Consider the following 18,659-nt stretch of genomic DNA (forward strand, 5'->3'; position numbering starts at 1 on the left):
GTGCATCATTAGTGTAATTACAGCTACACTGTACACACACACTGCTGCAGATCTCACCTCCCACTCTTACAGATACTGCTGAAGATCTTACAGACTCTGATGAAGAAGGATAAGTGTATTTCAGTCTTCCTGAAGTTTGTATTCTAAAGTAATAATCTCCACGGTCACTCTGTCTGATGTTGTAGAAGATGGTGGTGCAGTTCTTCATGCGGAGGTCTCCTATAAGTTTCCCTTCAATCTTGTTCTCTTCAGTTACTTTAGAGTTAAAGACTCTGTTATCGTCACCATGAGTGCCGTCTTTTAACCAGATTCCTGTAGGATCTGTCTGGAGGTCTCCATCAAATTGTTCTTCAATCTCAAATCTGCAGGGTATGAGAACACAGAGTCCTCTCACAGCTTCTACACTCTCTGGTAGACTGATGGAGAATTCTCTACACAAAACACCTGCAAACACACACACACACACACACACCACACACACACACACACACACACCACAAAATCATTAGTACAGTAAGACACAAAACAAAATCAAATTCACTACTGTAACACAAGCAACACAAAACTACCACTATACTAGTTATGCTACAGAATCACACACTAATAAACAAAGCACTCAGTTCCTGCCATTATCAGTTCACAAATTAAAATCAACTTTCCCACAAACCTTGAAATAGAGAATAAATGATGACAAGTTTCTCTGCTGATTTCATTTTTATGTTCATGAAAGATCACCTGGAGAAGAACCATAATGAGAAATGATCTCAGTTAGATGGAAAAGTACATGCAAACAACAACACGATTAGTACAAATGTTTCAACATACTGTAGGTTAATGTGTGTATGATGTCATTTATTGATACTGATTAAAAGGGAAGTTTAAGATAAACTCTAATTACAGTTCTTTTAGTTATTTTGTTGTGGGTGTGGCCAATTTAACAACTTACCTGTTAACAATGTGTATGCAGATGATTACATATTCACTTTATTGTTCACTCTTATTCACATATAAAAATATTCAATGGCATCAGAAGTACAACTCATTTTGTATAAACATGTGACACTATCACTATGATTTCTGTGGAGTTTTACATGGAGAAACACTTAGGCTCGGTATTTAAAAAATTAGCACATGATTTCACAGGATACTTCACTCACTCATTTCCTGTTCACACCCCATACACACATACATACATAATACCGTATAATGATTGGATTGTACTGTAGATTCTACCTAATGCACTACATTTCTAATTTTTTGATATTACCACAGGAACAGAATCATGTTAATTTTTGTATGTTGGAAATTAACTACTTTCATGTAGCATCACTTTTAGGGCTTAAACATTCGTTAAAAATAATGTCATTATATATTGGATACATCTGATAAAAGGTACAATAAAGTATGCCATACATTACATTGCATGTACTCAGACTTTTATCTGTTTTTTCATAAATTTTACAGAAACTATTTACTGTAGGTGATTGAAAATCAAACTTGGGATCTTAAAATTTACAATTTTATTGTATTTTATTGTTATGTTGAGTACGTAAATATTAATAACATTAATTCTAACCACTCTAAATGTTACTGTCATGATCTTTGTAGCTAACACTAGTTAAGTCTTAACTTCAGCTTAGACTAAGGTTAGAATTTAATACTATGAGATGTGAGAGGTAAATCCTAACAAATGACAGTAAATACATCCATTTCTGAATAAAAAGAGTATGTAACACAGGGAGCATATGTCTATCATTATATAATTATTCTATATTAAACTGGAGGTATATATATACATTTATTCATGTAATGTTCAAACTTGGATATTAGCATCGATAACTGTTGTAAATGGCATTTATATTTTAGTTATAAAGAAATTACATCTTCAGCTTGTGACATGTACACAAGGTATTTTTAACTAAATAATATTCAACTGTCAAAGTATCTTTGTGTATAAAATAACTTGTAATACACGTACTAAACCCGTCACCATACTGCAATTTAAAGTGCAATGGAATTAAGCAGACAAAAAATACCCAGTCGTTCTACCTTATTTAAAATCTAATTATACTAGCTTGCTTTGCTATGACGCAGTGCCATACTGTGTTTATTGGTATCCAGGCTAAACACTGTCAACTTTCAACCACAAAAAGTTAAATTTTCACGTGTGAAACAGCCAATCCTGCAACAACCTTACTTCAACTTTCACACCAGCCACAAGATTTCATTACACAGCTTCAAAACATTCATTTTCAGCTGAATCAGCTGAAATGTTTACAAAATTATATCTTTAAATACTGAAAATAATTTAGCTGTAGGTTTCATTTAACTTCACACAGTGCACACCATGAATCAATTAGTTTTATACAAATTATTACCAGGCTATTACAAGGTTATTTTGGATCAGAATTCATAACACCTAGAAAATACTTTTGATTTAATATGTTAAATATTTAGGACTACCCTGCATGAATACCATAGCAACCACTAAGAATAGCAACCACTTAACAACCACCTAGAATACCAACCGCCTGGGATACTATAGAAACCACCGAGGCAACAACCTGGAATGGTAAATGGTCTGCACTTATATAGCACTTTTTTAACCTTAGTGGTTAACCTTCAACCTCAAAGCACTTTACACTGGTTCTCATTCACCCATTCACACACACCAATGGAATCAGAGCTGCCATGCAAGGCTTGCCATCGGGAGCAACTTGGGGTTCAGTGGAGTCATGTGGGCCGGGAATCGAACCGCCAACCCTACGATAACCCGCTCTACCACCTGAGCCACAGCCGCCCTATCATGAATACCATAACAACTACCAGGCAACACCCTAGCAACCATGTGGAATGACATAGTAACTGCCTAGCAACACCCTACAAACCACCTGGGATACCACAGCAACCAAATCGCAACACCATAGCAACAAAGCAAAAACCCTAGCAAAACTCTACCATAGAATATATCAATCAATATATTGATACCATACGAATCCCCATAGCCACATGTACATCTTTAAAAATGTTTGATCTTTTAATGTTTTTTTACATTTTAATGTTTAACATTTAACATTTTAACCTTATAGCAAGCTCTCTCCTGCCGACACTGTTTGTTCTTGAAATTTAATCTCAAGTTAATAATAATTATTATTAGTTAGTAATTACCAATTATTATCAGCCTTATTAAATCAGTATGGGTGGGGCATCACAGTAATCTCTGGCCAGTATTTTGTGCTTCAAGAGTAAAAAATCTAAAATTCTAACAAATGTATATGCAACAAAATGCAAAATTTAACATGTAAAATATTCTAATTAGACAATTTTTATAATTTAAAAAATTATTTAACATGTTTTTAAGAAGTTTTGTCTGTAAAGTTGAAACCTGAATATATTACTGCACATTCTAATAATATCTTCTGTTAGCCTTGTACAATCCCTTTCCTCTGTTTAGTAAATTTCAGGATGTATTTATTGATGGAGACTTCAAAGCACTTCTGTAAGTTAGAATGAGATTTATTTCTTTTCAATAAATAAATAAGTAAATAAATGAATACATCCAATATTACCTGAGATGCTCATCAGGAACAGTAAATATTGGAAAACAAAGCTCAGGAGAAATGAATAGTGGACTGCAGGAAGAGCTACACAACAGGAAAAGAAGCCACAAGATGCCGAGCTGTGAGTGCTGTGTGGGACTGTGGTGAGTTTCGTTTTGCTTTCTTCTCTTCTGCTTCCAGCATGGGTGACAGCTCAAATGGAATTTAATAGGAATCAGATTTGAGTCAGGGATATGAAACTGTAGGACTTAAACAGAAGGGAGGAAGTGAAGAGAGTGGCACACATGCCTATAAAAACCAGGGAAGTAAGAAAAGAAAGTGTCAGCAGACTAATATTAGAGCACACAAAAATGCATGTCATAACAATTAAAAATAATATTATAATTTGAGGAACAAGTGGGGAAAACACTTACATGCAGTAGTGCTGTCTAAAGCAATTAAACACCAGATAGATAGATAGATAGATAGATGGTGGTGATTCTATGTATGCACTGTATGCGTGTATGTATATATATAATATTAAATTCAGTCCACAGTTATTCATTCATTCTGAAAGCTGGGTGCATGCCCCGCTGGAAGGAGATGTTGTGGAGCCTGATGGCAGCTGGTAGAAATTACCCTCAATAGTGTTTTTCAATCCTGCTCTACACATTTTATGTCTCCTTTATTTAACACACCTGATTCAGATATCAGCTCATTAGGAGAGAGATTCATGAACTAGGCTGAGTGTCAGATATTTACATTTACATTTATTCATTTAGCAGACGCTTTTATCCAAAGCGACTTACAAATGAGAAAATACAAGCAAAAACATGAGATAGACAGATAGATATACTTTATTTACTCTGCAATTGTTAAAAAGTATTGGAACTAACAGAGGATGCTTTCGATCCATTGACCAATGGGTTATGGGCCCAGCATACTTCCACTGCGCCACTCTCCTTCCGATATGAGAGACATGCAAGATGTGCTAAATGTGCTCACGGGAAAAAGTGCCATGGAGTGGATGAGCATGTTGATGATAGTTCTGATGATAGAATGCTGAGGATAGTTCCAGTTTTGCTACCATTCTCTTCTCTGTAATTGTTTCCAATGAGCCTAATGTTAGTCCTGTGATGGAGTTAGCTTTTCTGATCAGTTTATTGAGGTGCTTGCCATCTTCTGCTTTGATGCTGTTCCTCCATCATACCACACCATAGAAAAGAATGCCAGCCACAACTGACTGATAGAACAGTCCTAATAGTCTGCCGCAAAATTAAAGGACCTGAGCTTTCTTAGGAAGAAGAGCCTGCTCTAGCCTTTACTTTATAGTGTGTTGGTGGTGTCTGTCCAGTACAGTCTGCAGTTCAGGTAGACTCCAAGGTGTAGAACTGCGCCAAATACACCTCATCCCCCTGGATGGTTACCAGTCTTACAGGGTCTTTAACATGCTGAAAGTCCACCACCAGTTCCTTTGCCTTCCTGATGTTAAGCTGTAGTTGTTTTGTGTGCGCCACAAGACAAAGTTCTCCACCAATTTCTTGCACTCTTATTAAGGTCCATTGTGAATACACTTCACAATGGAGAAGTCATCAATCAGAGAACCTCAGCAGGTGGCATGAGCTAGTGTTGTACTGGACATCTGATGTTGTACTGGACATCTGATCTCATAAACTGTGGCCTGTTGGTCAGGTAGTACATAATCCAGCTGACTGTAGATGTATCAATGTTCATCACCCTAAGTTTGTTCCTCAGTCAAGCAGGCAGGACGGTATTAAAATTGTACAACACTGTAGGTCCAAATTTGACCAGGTGTGCATGGGCTCTGTTTAGCATTTAGATCAGAGCATCACTGATACTTAAAAATGCCTGGTAGGCAAACTGCAGGTGGTCCTGTTGTACCATGACCAGTGGCCAGAGCTGTTTCAGGACTAGTCTCTCAATGGACGTCATGATGTGTGAGGTGAGTGTAATGGGTCTGTAGGCCTTAAGACTGCCACCATGTGGTTCTCAGCCTGTTTGTAGCCAGTGATGGGTCTCATTCCACTCCACACTTCCACACGTTGTTCTGCTGCAGCTTGCACTCTAGCTTGTCCCTGTAGCTGTCTTTCACTTTTGAAGTTGTTTTAAGCTCTGAGTGGACTTGCTTTATCTAGAGAGGTGTCATGGTCCGGGCCCAAGCTCCTGTGTTTCCCGGGTTTTTCCCCTTCCTCAGGTTTCCAGTGTTTTCTCTCCCTCTTGTATCTGAACACACCTGTTTCTCATCTACTTACCTAATGAGCAGTGTATTTAAACCCCAGTTCTTCAGTCACTCATCACCAGATGGTTCCAGCTTCCAGTGCAGTAACACGTCTGGCCTACTCACATTTATTTTCCATATTTGTTGTCCAGTGATTCCCCATCGCATAATCCTGTCTCTCTCTGTGTTTTCCTTGTGCTTCAGGTCTACAGCTCACTCAGACTGCCAAGCCCTGCTTTGCCTTCCCCGTGGCTCCTGATTCAGCACTCGACTCTCACACCACCAACCTGAGTTCAAGCTCACTCATGCTCTTCTTCGCTCTCCTGCATTGACTGAGCAACTGATTTACACAGTGCCAATCCGAGGTCAAATCCTGGCCTCAGCCACATCTCTCTCCCACATAATCCTACATACCCCAACGTTCAGTAAAACCCGGTTAACCTCAATCCTTGAGTCTGTGTTCTGCTTCTGGATCCCCTTGTTCCTGTCGAGGCGGTGCCCAGCTCATGTGTGTGGAGGGCGTGGTGAGGCCGGGGAGCATCATCTTTGGCGGCAGCCTCTGTGTGAGAGAGAGAAAGATGGGTTACCAGACTGGAGAACTGGAGAGTGTGTCTATGGGAGAGGCTATCTGCATTCCTGTGGTGGACTCCCACCTGGTGTTTCACCTGGAAGTAGAAGTCCCGCAAAGAGAGGAACCACCTGGTCACCATGGCATTCGAGTCCTTGGCCCAGGCTATCCAATGCAGGGGCTCGTGGTCAGTGATGAGAGTGAAGTGGCACCCAGCCAGGTAGTACCTGAGCTCTTCTTTGGCCCACTTCACTGGCAGGGCTTCCCTCTCCACGGCGGCATACTTCCTCTCAGTGGGGGTTAGCTTCCTGCTGACGTACAAGACCAGGTGCTCCTCTCCATCAAACATCTGGGACAGGACTACCCCTAGCCCTGTCTTGAGGCATCCATGTAGACCATGAATTGCAGGTCAAAGTCAGGGGTTACTGAGGACTGGGGAGCTGGTGAGAGTCCTTTTGAGGGCCTGGAATGCTGGTCCGCCTCATCTGTCCTCAGCAACCAGTCCAATTGGCCCTTCTTGATGAGATCTGAGAGGGCACAAACCATCAGTAGTACCCTGCCAGCCCCATTAATGCACATGCGTGTTTTTTGGATGTAGGCCGGGGATAGTCTTTCAGTGCTTCTATTTGTTCTCCTGGGGTTTCAGCAGACGCTGACCGATGTGGTACCCCAGGTACTGTGTTGCCAGCAGACCCAGGTGGCACTTCCTTGGGTTTGCAGTCAGCCCGGCTTTCCGGAGGCTCCCGAGTACCCCCAGGGGTGGTGGAGGTGGTCTGCCCAGGTGGATGAGTGAATGTTGACATTGTTCAGGTAGGTGGCTGTGAATGGCCAGTGCAGCCTCAGGACGATGTCCATCAGACGTTAGAAGTTTGCTGGAGCACCATGCAGGCTGAAGTTGACAAGCTGGTACTGCCAGTGGCCACTGGCAGTACTGAAGGCGGTCTTGGCCTTTGCATCCAGGGATAGGACAACTTGCCAGTATTCCTTGGTTAAGTCAAGGGTGGATATAAATTGGGCTCTTTCCAAGAATTCCACCTGCTCGTCGACTACAGGAAAGGGGTAGCTGTGGAAGACGGAGACTGTGTCCATCCTCTGGAAGTCATTACACAGACGGAGGCTGCCGTCTGGCTTTGGAACCACCATGATGAGTCTGGACCAAGGGCTGGCGGACCACTTGATGATCCCATCATGAAGCATCCGGCTAACCTCCTCCTCAATAGTGGATGATTGGCATTACCCTGTCGATCTGCTCCTGCATATCCTGGACATATTCGACTAGGAGCAGAACGGGGAGGGTTGTTGTTCCCATGCTTCCTGTGCCACATCCAGCAGTTCTCGGTGTCACCGTCCAAAGAGGAGCTCGAAAGGGGTGAAGCTGGCAGAGGCCTGAGGGATTTCTCAGATGTACTTTCACATCTACCACTCACCTCAGCATCCGCTTGAGCATTTGGTTGAACCTTGTGACGAGGCTGTCCATCCAAGGGTGGTAGACAGAGGTCCTCAAGTGTCTCATCTGCAACAGCCGACACAGAGCTCCATTAGCTCAGACATAAAAGGCATACCTTGGTCTGTTAGAAGGTCCTTGGGGACCTCAACACGGTTGAACAGCAGCATGAGTTCCCTCGCGATGTTTCAGAAGATGGCTTTCCACAGAGGGACCACCTCAGGGTATCTGGTGGTGTACTCCAGGATCACCAGGATGTACTCTTTGGCCGGGACAGATTTTGGGAGCGGCCCTACAGGTCCATGCCTATCCACTGAAAGGGGACACAGATGATGGGGAGTGGGATGAGGGGCGCTGGGGGGTTTCTGGGGTTCAGTGCACTGACACCGAGGACACTGCCTACAGAAGGCCCCAGACTTCTGCGTCCATACCGGGCCAGAGGATCCTGTCGCGCAGTTTTTCCAGGGTGCTTCAGGGATCCAGGTGTCTGCCCTGTGGGTGTGCGTGGGTCAGGTGCATACAGAGCCAAGTTTTGGAGCGGGGGATCACCAGCAGATCACAAACCTGGCCTTAAACATTCAGTCAGATCCAGAAGTATTTGGACAGTGACAGCTTTTGTAATTTTGCCTCTGTACACCACCCCAATGTATACAAGCAATCAAGCAATCAATATGCGAATCAAGATATTTTCTTTAAAAGAAAAGTGCTGTGTGGGAGAGAGTCCAGTTTCTTTTTGCTTTTTGCTCTTGTGTTTCCAGCTTGGGTGACAGCTCAGATGGAATGGGAATCAGAAATTAGTCAGGGAATATGAAACTGTAGGATTTAAACAGAAGAAGGGATTTTGACAGGAAGATGTGAAGACAGTGACACACATGACTATAAAAATCAGGGAAGTAAGAAAGAGTCAACAGAATCATATTAGAAAATGCAAAAATGCATACCATAAGAACTAAAAATAATATTATAGTTGGGTGAAAAAACTTGCATGTCTAACTTGGCTGTCTAAAGCAATTAAACACCAGACAGCCAGACAGACAGCCAGACAGACAGCCAGACAGACAGACAGATAGATAGATAGATAGATAGATAGATAGATAGATGGTGTTTCTATGTATGCATTGTACATGTGTATGTGTTTATATTAATAAATTCTGTCCACAGTTATTCATTCTGAATAATAATTATGTTGTGGAGCCTGATGGCAGCTGGTAGAAATTACCCCCCAATAGTGTTTCCTACAACACCATGGTGGAATGAGCTGAAAGCTAAAGGTGCTCCTGGAAAATGTGCCACTGTGCGGATGAGCAGAATTGTTGATGATATCTAGATTTGCTACCATTATCTAGTCTGTCATTATTTCCAATGAGTCTAATGTCAATTCTGCGATGGAGTTGGCTTTTCTGATCAGTTACTGAGGTACTTGCCATCTTTTGAAATGATGCTGCTTCTCAAGCAGACCACACCATTGAAAAGAACGTCGGCCACAAGTGACTGATAGAACAGCCCTCACTGTTGACGGGACTACAGAGGGTAATACCGTGGGTCCTGCAGTGGATTTTATGGCAGGCCTATTTAGGTACAATCCCATTGCTGAAATGAAGTCAATATACACTGTATATCTCTAATGAAGATGGTGATGATGATGATGAATCTGATGTGAATGTGCCTGTTACTGATGTATGTACAATGCAAACATTTCAGACAGCAGACCAACACCCTGCCTGCAGTTGCAGACTATGTGAACACTTTTCCTGACTTATTTCTTTGTTTTTTTTATCTCCTTGAGTATGTGCCACTACAGCCCAGGTTAACTACTCCCTTTAATTGCTAATTCAGACAAAGCATCAGGACCAAATGGCTGGACAAAACACTAGCACAGCATGGCCCTGTGTTGACCCTCAGAGAGTGATGGGGGGGGACCCCTGGCAGTGAGATAGAACAGCTTTTGTCGAATCAAGCCTGAAGCATAGTTCACTTTTTACGTGTATGCTTGGAAAGCGCACATTTCATCATCAGCAGAGTACATGCGTACTGTACGTGCACCGCCAGGTCGCAACACGTTATTAGGAATCAAGCGTATGTAAACTTTTGAACTAGTTAATTTGTGTAAATTCAGTTCGTGTTGTATCTTGTGGACTATATGTAAACATCTGTTATGTGAAATAGCTTATTCAGGGCAGGACTAAATAAAAAATAAGATGCAATCTTAATGATTCCTTTTATTTTATTAAAATTATTGCAGAGTCTGCAAGGGGTGTGAATATTTATGAGCACAACTATATAAATCTTTATAAGTAAATAAGATTTTTCTTATATACTTTTTTTAAGTAAATTTTCTTAAAATGATTGATTTTTCATGTATTTTTACATTTTAGTTTTCACTTTCACACCAAATCAAGCCTTTCAAAAATCTGAGTTTTTATTGCATACTGGACATTAAAATGAAACAACACAACAGCATCTATAACATATATTTGTACATATATAAATGTCAGTAAACAGTGACTCAGTCAGGTTTTATGTGTCCACATGCAAGACATTTATGGGTGCACAATCAAATGGTTCAAAATGTTCCAGGTTCAATACCAACAAGCACAATCCAAAAGACAATCCAAAGTATGTGGTCAAAAGGGCAGGCAAGGTCAGTGATCAGAGGTCAAATTCAGATGGTTAAATAAAGGAAGATATAGGGCAAGAAAGGGCAGGGTCATGCACAGATAAATTATAGAGAACCAACAACTCAGAACTTACACGTGACAGTCAAACTTTAAGGCTTTGCAGGGAAATTCTGGTCCATGTGCTTTTTATAGCTAACAAACAGAACATGACTGTGACCTTCTGGCAGTCTGGCAGGGAATTGTCTGGGCTGGATGTTACACACAACATATTTAAATAATATCATTTACAGCATTACACAATAAACAGACCAACAATTGAATGAGTATCTATAAAGCTTGTGCAGCTTTTCAGACTTTGTTCTCTTGTAGTCTCCTTTCTGTAACACAAAAAGCATTTTAACATAAGTGCTTTTTACAGTGCCATGGAGGTTAATTAAATAATTATGAATGACGTGAGATCACCTCTGTGAGGCTCCAAAATCTCATAAGTGTTTGGAGCAGAGGGCTGGAGTGAAGTATAAATATTCCCACTCTTAAGAACCTTTAAATAACAAACAGTACAATATCATTAGTATCATCATCATCATCATCATCATTTATACTGTCAACATTCATGCATACAATATCCTGTAGGAATTCACTTCTATTTTTAGACTCACCTTTATTTTTCCAAATAATCTATAAAAAAAAAACAACATTTGTATTAAATATGTATTTGTAACTCAACTGAATATAGCCTATCATTTTTAGATCCTGTATCAATGGTAGAAATATTCCTAAAAATCAAGTGTGTGACTTACTGCCTTAATTTGTAGATGAGAAATATAATAACACCAACACACAGAAGGAGAACCACAAACAGAGATAGAACCAGATAAGGTACTGTGGTATGTCTGCATTCTGGGTGAAAACAAAACAGATTTTAGTAGATTTTGATTGATTTACATATTTAGCTAGATGTAATTGTTACAGCACTTTTTTAGCTGTAACTGCCTACCTGATTTGACGGGATTAAACAGGTGTGTGTCGACACCCAACTTATTGATGCCAATACACTGCAGAGTGGGAGTGTCTATAAATGACTGATGAATGGTAATGAAGCTTTTTAAACCGGTGTCACCCATAGACTCCTCTCGGATGGGCGTGCTCTCAGAGGGCATCACAGTTTGCCCAGAGAGATGCCACTCCAGTTTAGGAGATGGATTCCCATGAACCTCACAGGAACACGTTATCAAATCCTGAGCACTGTTACAGCTGGAGGAGGGAGACACCTGAGGAGCATCTGAGAGATAGATAGATAGATAGATAGATAGATAGAGAGAGAGAAACTTGACACAGAGTCCTGAATGCCAACTGCACCCCAGACCTCTTCACTTTACATCAATGTTTGACCTCAATAATGCTCACCATGCTCCAAAATCTAGTAGAAGGCCTTCCCAGAAGAGTGGAGCTTATTATAACAGCAAAGGGGGAATAAAGCTGGAATGGCATGTTCAACAAGCACATATGGGTGTGATGGTTAGGTATCCACAAACTTTTGGTTATTGTATTTCAGTCTATCACTTAAAAGCTCTTCAGCCAGTGGGATGAACGTGAAGTTATTTGCAGTAACATTTCTAAGGAGTGGTCTATGTCCGTGTGTGCTGTGTGCTGTGTGAAAATCTGCAGAATAAAGTTAACATCTCCCATCTGTGGTTATATATCACTTGCTCTCTGGTCCCCACAGAAACATGGATTCTAATAATGATTCCTGTGTGAGCGGGGTCGTGCTCAAGCACTGACTTGTGAATGAATTGCAGAGCCGGAGAAGGTGAGTGGTAAGGAATGCACACCTGTGGGGAATTGGACTAATGAAAGTTTTGTGTTGCAGTGAGCTGTGGCAAAGATAAAAGGAGAGAGATGAGAGCCTTGAGAGAGAGAGAGCCATGTGTGTATGTACTTGTGTTTGTCTTTATGAAATAAAACCGCTGAAAAGCTAAAATAAAAGATAAAGAAAAAAGTGCCTTTTGAGTTGTTCCAAGCCTGCCTCCAGCTTCCTCGTTCCCTACCTGAACTTGGGTTTCACCGGTGCCGAAACCTGGGAGACTGAACAAGAGATGCTGTCATAGAGTCCTCACAGCTGGCTGAGATCATCGCGTCCCTCGCCAACTTCCACCAGACCCAGCATCAGGCCCTCCTCCAGCTGCGCCGCAATCAGAAGCAGCACGTTAAGGACCTGCCAGATGCCCAGGCAGCGGATCGGAAGGTGCAATGTGTCGGCCACACCCCTGAACAGTACTGTCAACGCTTCTGCTCACTGACCCTCCATAAGCTCAGAAGCCCATTTGCGTTCTCCCAGAAGCTCAGGGACACCTGATAAAGATGGCTGCTGGCTGACGGGAGCAGTGTCATAGAAGTGATCGACCTTGTGATACTGGAGCAGTTCGTCAACCGACTACCAGAAGGGCCGATGGAGTGGGTCCAGCACCACCGACTGGCATCACTCGATGAGGTGGTCTAGCTGGCAGAGGGGTCTTGGTCCAGATCCCTGACATGCCGCAAGCCACTTCCAATCAGGCTGGGAGGTACCACACACGGTAAGTGAGTGTCCAAGGAGGTACATACCACACATTGGTGGATTCAGGCTGTAACCAAACCTCAATTCACCAATGCTTGGTTCAAGGGGAGGCATTGGGAAATGCATGTTTGTTGAAGGTGACGTGTGTGCACAGGGATGTTCATGAATATCTTTTGGTGCCCATCATCATTAAATTCTGGGGACAAAAACACATAGGTGGCGGTTAGTCCTTGCCTCACCCATCCAATAATCCTGGGTACAAATTGGCTAGGGTTTCGAGCATTAGTGAAAGAAATGTTTATGGCTGGCTCCTGCAGTAGGGAGAGACAGTGTAAAATGGGCACAGCATTGGCTGGGGAGGCAGTGCCGGGGCTGTTGACGTCAGTGCCATGTCAAGGGGACACAGAGAGTTGGGAAGGTTGAACCCTGATATCTTCCCTATATGCTGACGAGTTGGGATGCGTTTATTTTGCCTGGGGCCCCTACATAATCTAGGTTCACCTCTGCAAGCAAATAAAACCACACAAATGGCAAAAATCATGTTTCTTTGCATTGGCCAGCTTACAAGTTTGGAAACCTGACTCCATGTTATAATACTTCAACACAGCACTGTACTCACACTGAACATCCAGGAGGACAGATGAGTTGTGATCTCCGTGCTGGTTTTGTGCTCTACAGTAGTATAAACCACTGTGTGTAGAATCAGTGGTGTTGATGGTGAGATGGTTTCCGGTTCCTATCTGCTCTCCGTTCTCTCTGTACCAGGTGTAGTTCAGCACTGCTGGGTTTGCATCACTGCTGCATTTCAGAGACACTGAACTGCCCAAAAGCACTGAAGCAGATGGAGATGCTGATACTGATGTGTTTCTAGGACCATCTAAAGGAGGAAGAACAGGATTTAGGAGACTCCATGAATCATTAAAAGTGTAGTGAATGTGAAATGATTAATCACCATTTACACAGAACATGTAGTATAAAAGAGCTCTGTGCTGATTTGGTGTAGTTCTGGAACTGGTAGGTGGCAGTGCAGGTGAACGTGAGTCCATGATGAAGGTGAGTAGCGTTGAAGTTCAGCTGAGAGGAGCTGAATCTGGTGTTGTGGTTCTGCTCCTGTCTTCTCTCCTCAGGCATTAAGTTCCATGTAAAAATAGGGGGGTTGAAGGGACACGGAGATCGAGCAAAGCAAATGAGACTCACTGAAGTTCCCTCTACCACCTCATTTTGGTCCTCCACCTCCCTCTGATCCTCCTTATACAGTGTTATTGAGGGACTGATTGGAGAAGCTGAGATAAACACACAGTATCACATTAGAGATGAGTTTTAAATGTGTTCCAGTGCATCATTAGTGTAATTACATACATACTGTATGTGCTGCAGCTCTCACCTCTGACATTTAAATAAAGAGAAGAAGGATAAATATATTTCAGATTTCCAGACACTATTCTAAAGTAATATTCTCCACTGTCACTCTCACTGATGTTGTAGAAGATGGTGGTGCAGTTCTTCCTGTGGAGGTCTCCTATTATTTTGCCATCAATCTTGTTGTCTTCGGTAGTTTTGGAAGAAAAGACTTTGTGTTTTGCCAAACTGTCACCTTTATACCAGACTCCTCTAGGATTGTTTTGCAGTTCTTCATCATATTGTTCTTTAAAATCAAAACTGCATGGTATACGAACACAGAGACCTCTCACAGCTTCTATACTTTCTGGTAGATTGATGTAGAATTCTCTGCACAAAACAGCTGCAAACACACACACACACACACACACACACACACACACACACACACACATACGTATACCGCAACACAAAGTATTATTATAACACATTACACATAAAACTTTTTTTTCTAAAAATGCACAAATTAATTTCAAAAATCATTCACAAACCTTGAAATAAACAACAGGTGAATGCAAATTTCTCCACAGCTTTCATATCTCAGGTCAGAAAAGGTCACCTAAAATAAAGAGTAATAAACACACACACACACACACACACACACATAGTGAGTTAAATCAACACAGATTTCAATGGCTGAAGCTTATGAAGTGAAACAATTTAAGCACAGTCTCTTGATATGTGCAGAAATCTTTTTATGATGCTGCTTATCAAGCACTATACAATTTGCTTGACTACATCCATCTTCAGTAACTGTTTAATCTTGGTCAAGGTCATGGTGAATCCAGAGCCTTTCACAGGAACACTGGTGGGATGCAAGTCCATTTCAAGGCATCACACTCATTCACATGTAATGGGCAATTTAGTGTCACTAAGCCACCTACACCCTTTGTGAAGTGATATCTTTAAGAGACTTGTGGACTTTGGTGGACCATATGGCTGTGTTGCTGGTACCTTAAAGCTCCCAGTAGGACCACCCTTGGTGAAGGTCAGGAGATCAGACAAAGAACTAATAAGATGATAATTAGAGCCTAATAAATCCCATAAAATGTACAAAAGCCATCTTGTGGGTTCAGCACTTGCAGGTGCAATGCCAGTTTGGCAGGCATGTGACGGACTTGTAGTCCACTCACCAGAATTTTTTTGGCATTGGGGCTAATTCAGAATCAAACCTTGGACATTAGATCTATAAGGTGGCAGAGCTCCAATATAATGCCCAAGGATGCTTCTGAATATTTAAAATAAGACCTGGATCATTTTAGTACAACAAAAGAAAATTACATTGTGCGTGCTAATTATGAAGGGAATTAGAATGTCCTACTGTTTGTGGATAAGAGAATGATGCACATTTCAGGGAGCATGAAGTAATATTAAAACTAGATTTGTTAAATAGTTTGAGGACAGTTAAGACAAAAGATTTCCAGTATAAAGATATTTCAGAATATTTTTCAGAAAAGAAAATATTCATAATTTTAATTACATTTGTTACGTATTTGTTATAATGGTTAGTAACAGCTGACCAACTGCAATAACTTATTTCTACTAATACGCCATTTCACCTGTTAATCTACTACATTTCCATCATAAACATAACAATATGTTATAGACTTTTGATTAACTATGCATTGAAAACTCCTATGGCTAATTGTTTTTTGGCAAGTATATAATAAATAAATAAATAAAACACCTTCCAATTCACAAGTGAAACATGAAGACAAATTGTTCATAAAAACACACCTGACAACTGTCACATTTTCATTAATATCCAACAGAATAATTCTTACTTACTCACATGAGATGGAGTTGAGAAAATCCTTTCGTACGATACTGATATACTGTATATATATATATATATATATACATGCAATGTTTTAATTTCTGTACTGTAACAATCGTTGACATTTGGCTTGTGGAAACGTTTCACACTCTCCTTTAGCCACGTCCCCCTGATTATTAATCAGACCAGTGTTCGTGTGTCTCTGTGCTTTGTTTTGCAAGACCATTCTGTGAATGAATATGTCTTTGTTAGTGTCTTGTGTGTTTGCAAGGTCTTTGTTGCTGCAACATTGCCTAGTTTTTTTGCTTATTCACCTTTTTAAATGACATTATATTATATAATATAGATAATATTATTACAGTAGATGATTCTTCTGATTGGCTGATGCCTGTACGAATAAGAAAGTTTCATAGAGATGCATAAAAGTCAACTCAGAAATCCAACACACACTCGTGTTGTATTGTCTCACTTTGTTACACAATGTTAAAAACTTTGTAGCAGTTTAATAAAAAGCAGAATGGTGGTTTTCTGAATTGTGGGTCGATAATGTTTATTATAAGAATTAATATGCCAAACCACTCCATTTTACTGAAATGAAATAAAGATAAAGAAGTAAAATGCACAAAGTCAAGGAGTTGTATAAAATATATCATTTTCATCCCAGCTGATTCATCACCATGGGTTAAGTATGGACAATCAACTGTCTTTTTTCTCTCACACTGCTCTTGTAGATTTCCCCTTTACAACATCAGAAGGATTCATCCATTTCTATCCACACAGGCCACTGAGGTGCTTGTTCAGTCTCTTGTCATTTCGAGATTGGACTACTGTACCTCAGTCCTGGCAGATCTGCCTCTGAGCACCATTATCACAGCCCACACTGTCCCACGCTCCCTCCGATCCTCTAGCACTATTACACTGGTGCCACCATCTCTCAGGGTACAAGGAAGGCATGCATCAAGACTCTTCTCTGGTCTGGCACCTCGGAGGTGAATGAACTTCCCCATGATGTCCGAACAGCTGAGTCACTGACAGTCTTCAAACCACGTCTAAAGACCTACCTCTTCCTAAAGTATTTAAATGAGCACTTTTCCTTATTTTATTATTTTTTTTTTAATTGTGTGTTGTGTCATCTGTGTGTTTTTCTTACTACATTTCCTCCCAACAGAGTTTTTAGACTGGTGGTATTCTTAGTCCGTGACCTAGTGAACCAGTATCGGAATTAATTTATTCTTCTATAACTTCTGTAAGTCGCTCTGGATAATGGCTTCTGCCAAATGCTATAAAATGTAAATGTAAATATAATTACAAGTAAGAATTAAATAAATATCAGGGCCTCCTGTTGGTCCATTACTGTGAAGTGGCTAATGATATTGACATTCAACCCAGGTTTATGTACTTTATTATCAAATGTTACATTTTATTATTAGTAATAATAACAATAATCATGACCTGCTATGGCATTACTGCTTGTCACACCTCCTCCGGTGCCCATAGTATTACCCCTCCCATCCTTGAGCCTTGCCACCATGCCTATTGCAACCAAAACCATAAAGACCAAAAAACCTTAGTGACTAAGGCTGTAGCGAGCCCCACTGGCACTGTTAATGCATACTCAGTGCCACTGGCTCCATATGGTTTCCTCTGCACATAATCCCACTCTGGCGCATTTGCCTAACACAAGCAGAGCCATACAGACCTTCCCAGTGACTAAGGCTGTGACAAGCCCCACTGACAATGTTAATGCATGTACCACCACTCAACAATGTTTTGTTACTTTAACCCCAGAGCATCTCCTGGTGGCGGAGCAGTGGCAGGGACGTCTCCCTGCCACACCTGAAACTAGACCTTGGGTTAGGTGTTACTTCCCCAACACTTCTCCTTTCTCCTCACTCAGAGACAAAAGATGCTTTTTACGACCTCTTCAGCCAGAACTTTCAGGACCTTCCACTGGTTTGCTCCAGTTACTCCCATAACCCCCAGAAGGTGAACAGTTGGTGTTCTAAAAAAAAAAAAAAAGCCACGGCATCCTACTTCTACAAGGTAGATGGTGGTTCTCCAGCCAGCCTCCCTGCACACACTGACAAGATCTGAGTACTTCAGCCTCTTCCTCTCAAAGGCAGCTTCTACTCTCTCCTCTCATGGGACAGTGAAGCCGGCATCACGCTAGCCGATTTTTCCAGCGATTTTCAGGTTTTAGAGGTCCTGCTATGATAATCACTTCACCAACTGGAAAAACGGCTTCTGATATGTCTGAAATTTTCGTTGGTCAGTCAGTGGGCAGGTACACCCGGCCAAGGCAGTGACCAGTGAGCAGGAAGCACCATTCATACATAAAGGTGAAGCAGTCACTCGTGTCAGTTAGGGTAAAAAAATTAAATAAGTGAAAACTTGTAATAATAACATTAATTACATTTTATTTACAATATCTACAAAATATTTAATGTATATTTATTTCAAGCCAGTGTTTTAAACAGTTTTGAAAACTAAATGAACGCCGTATTGTCCGCGATCTCGCA

General features: G+C 41.1%; 3 protein-coding genes across 3 annotated transcripts in view; all 3 read right to left on the bottom strand.

Annotated features, from left to right (window-relative positions):
* Positions 1–3,760, bottom strand: part of LOC128623484 (hemicentin-1-like) — a 31,797-nt gene extending 28,037 nt beyond the window's left edge. Inside the window, exons 1-3 of the mRNA XM_053650567.1 lie at positions 3,570–3,760; positions 668–735; positions 58–444 (exon numbers count right to left, since the gene is read on the bottom strand). Coding sequence (XP_053506542.1) covers positions 58–444; positions 668–725 — 445 coding nt within the window. The 5' untranslated portion in view covers positions 726–735; positions 3,570–3,760. The remainder of the gene's footprint in view (positions 1–57; positions 445–667; positions 736–3,569) is intronic.
* Positions 3,761–11,204: 7,444 nt separating this feature from the next.
* LOC128623167 (myelin-associated glycoprotein-like) lies at positions 11,205–13,909 on the bottom strand (the record flags this gene model as incomplete). Its single annotated transcript, XM_053650053.1, has 3 exons — positions 11,205–11,308; positions 11,406–11,690; positions 13,585–13,909. Coding segments are annotated over 3 exons (714 nt in total), but the record flags the coding sequence as incomplete, so codon positions are not given.
* A 4-nt stretch (positions 13,910–13,913) lies between these two features.
* Positions 13,914–14,943, bottom strand: LOC128623168 (myelin-associated glycoprotein-like). The gene is made up of 3 exons (XM_053650054.1): positions 14,855–14,943; positions 14,350–14,706; positions 13,914–14,248 (listed from the first exon to the last, which is right to left on the bottom strand). Exons 1-3 carry the CDS (start codon positions 14,898–14,900, stop codon positions 13,914–13,916), a joined length of 738 nt encoding a protein of 245 aa, XP_053506029.1. The 5' UTR covers positions 14,901–14,943.
* Between the last annotated feature and the right edge of the window lie 3,716 nt (positions 14,944–18,659).

The sequence above is a fragment of the Ictalurus furcatus genome, chromosome 19, assembly GCF_023375685.1.
Source record: "Ictalurus furcatus strain D&B chromosome 19, Billie_1.0, whole genome shotgun sequence".
Classification (NCBI taxonomy): domain Eukaryota; kingdom Metazoa; phylum Chordata; class Actinopteri; order Siluriformes; family Ictaluridae; genus Ictalurus; species Ictalurus furcatus.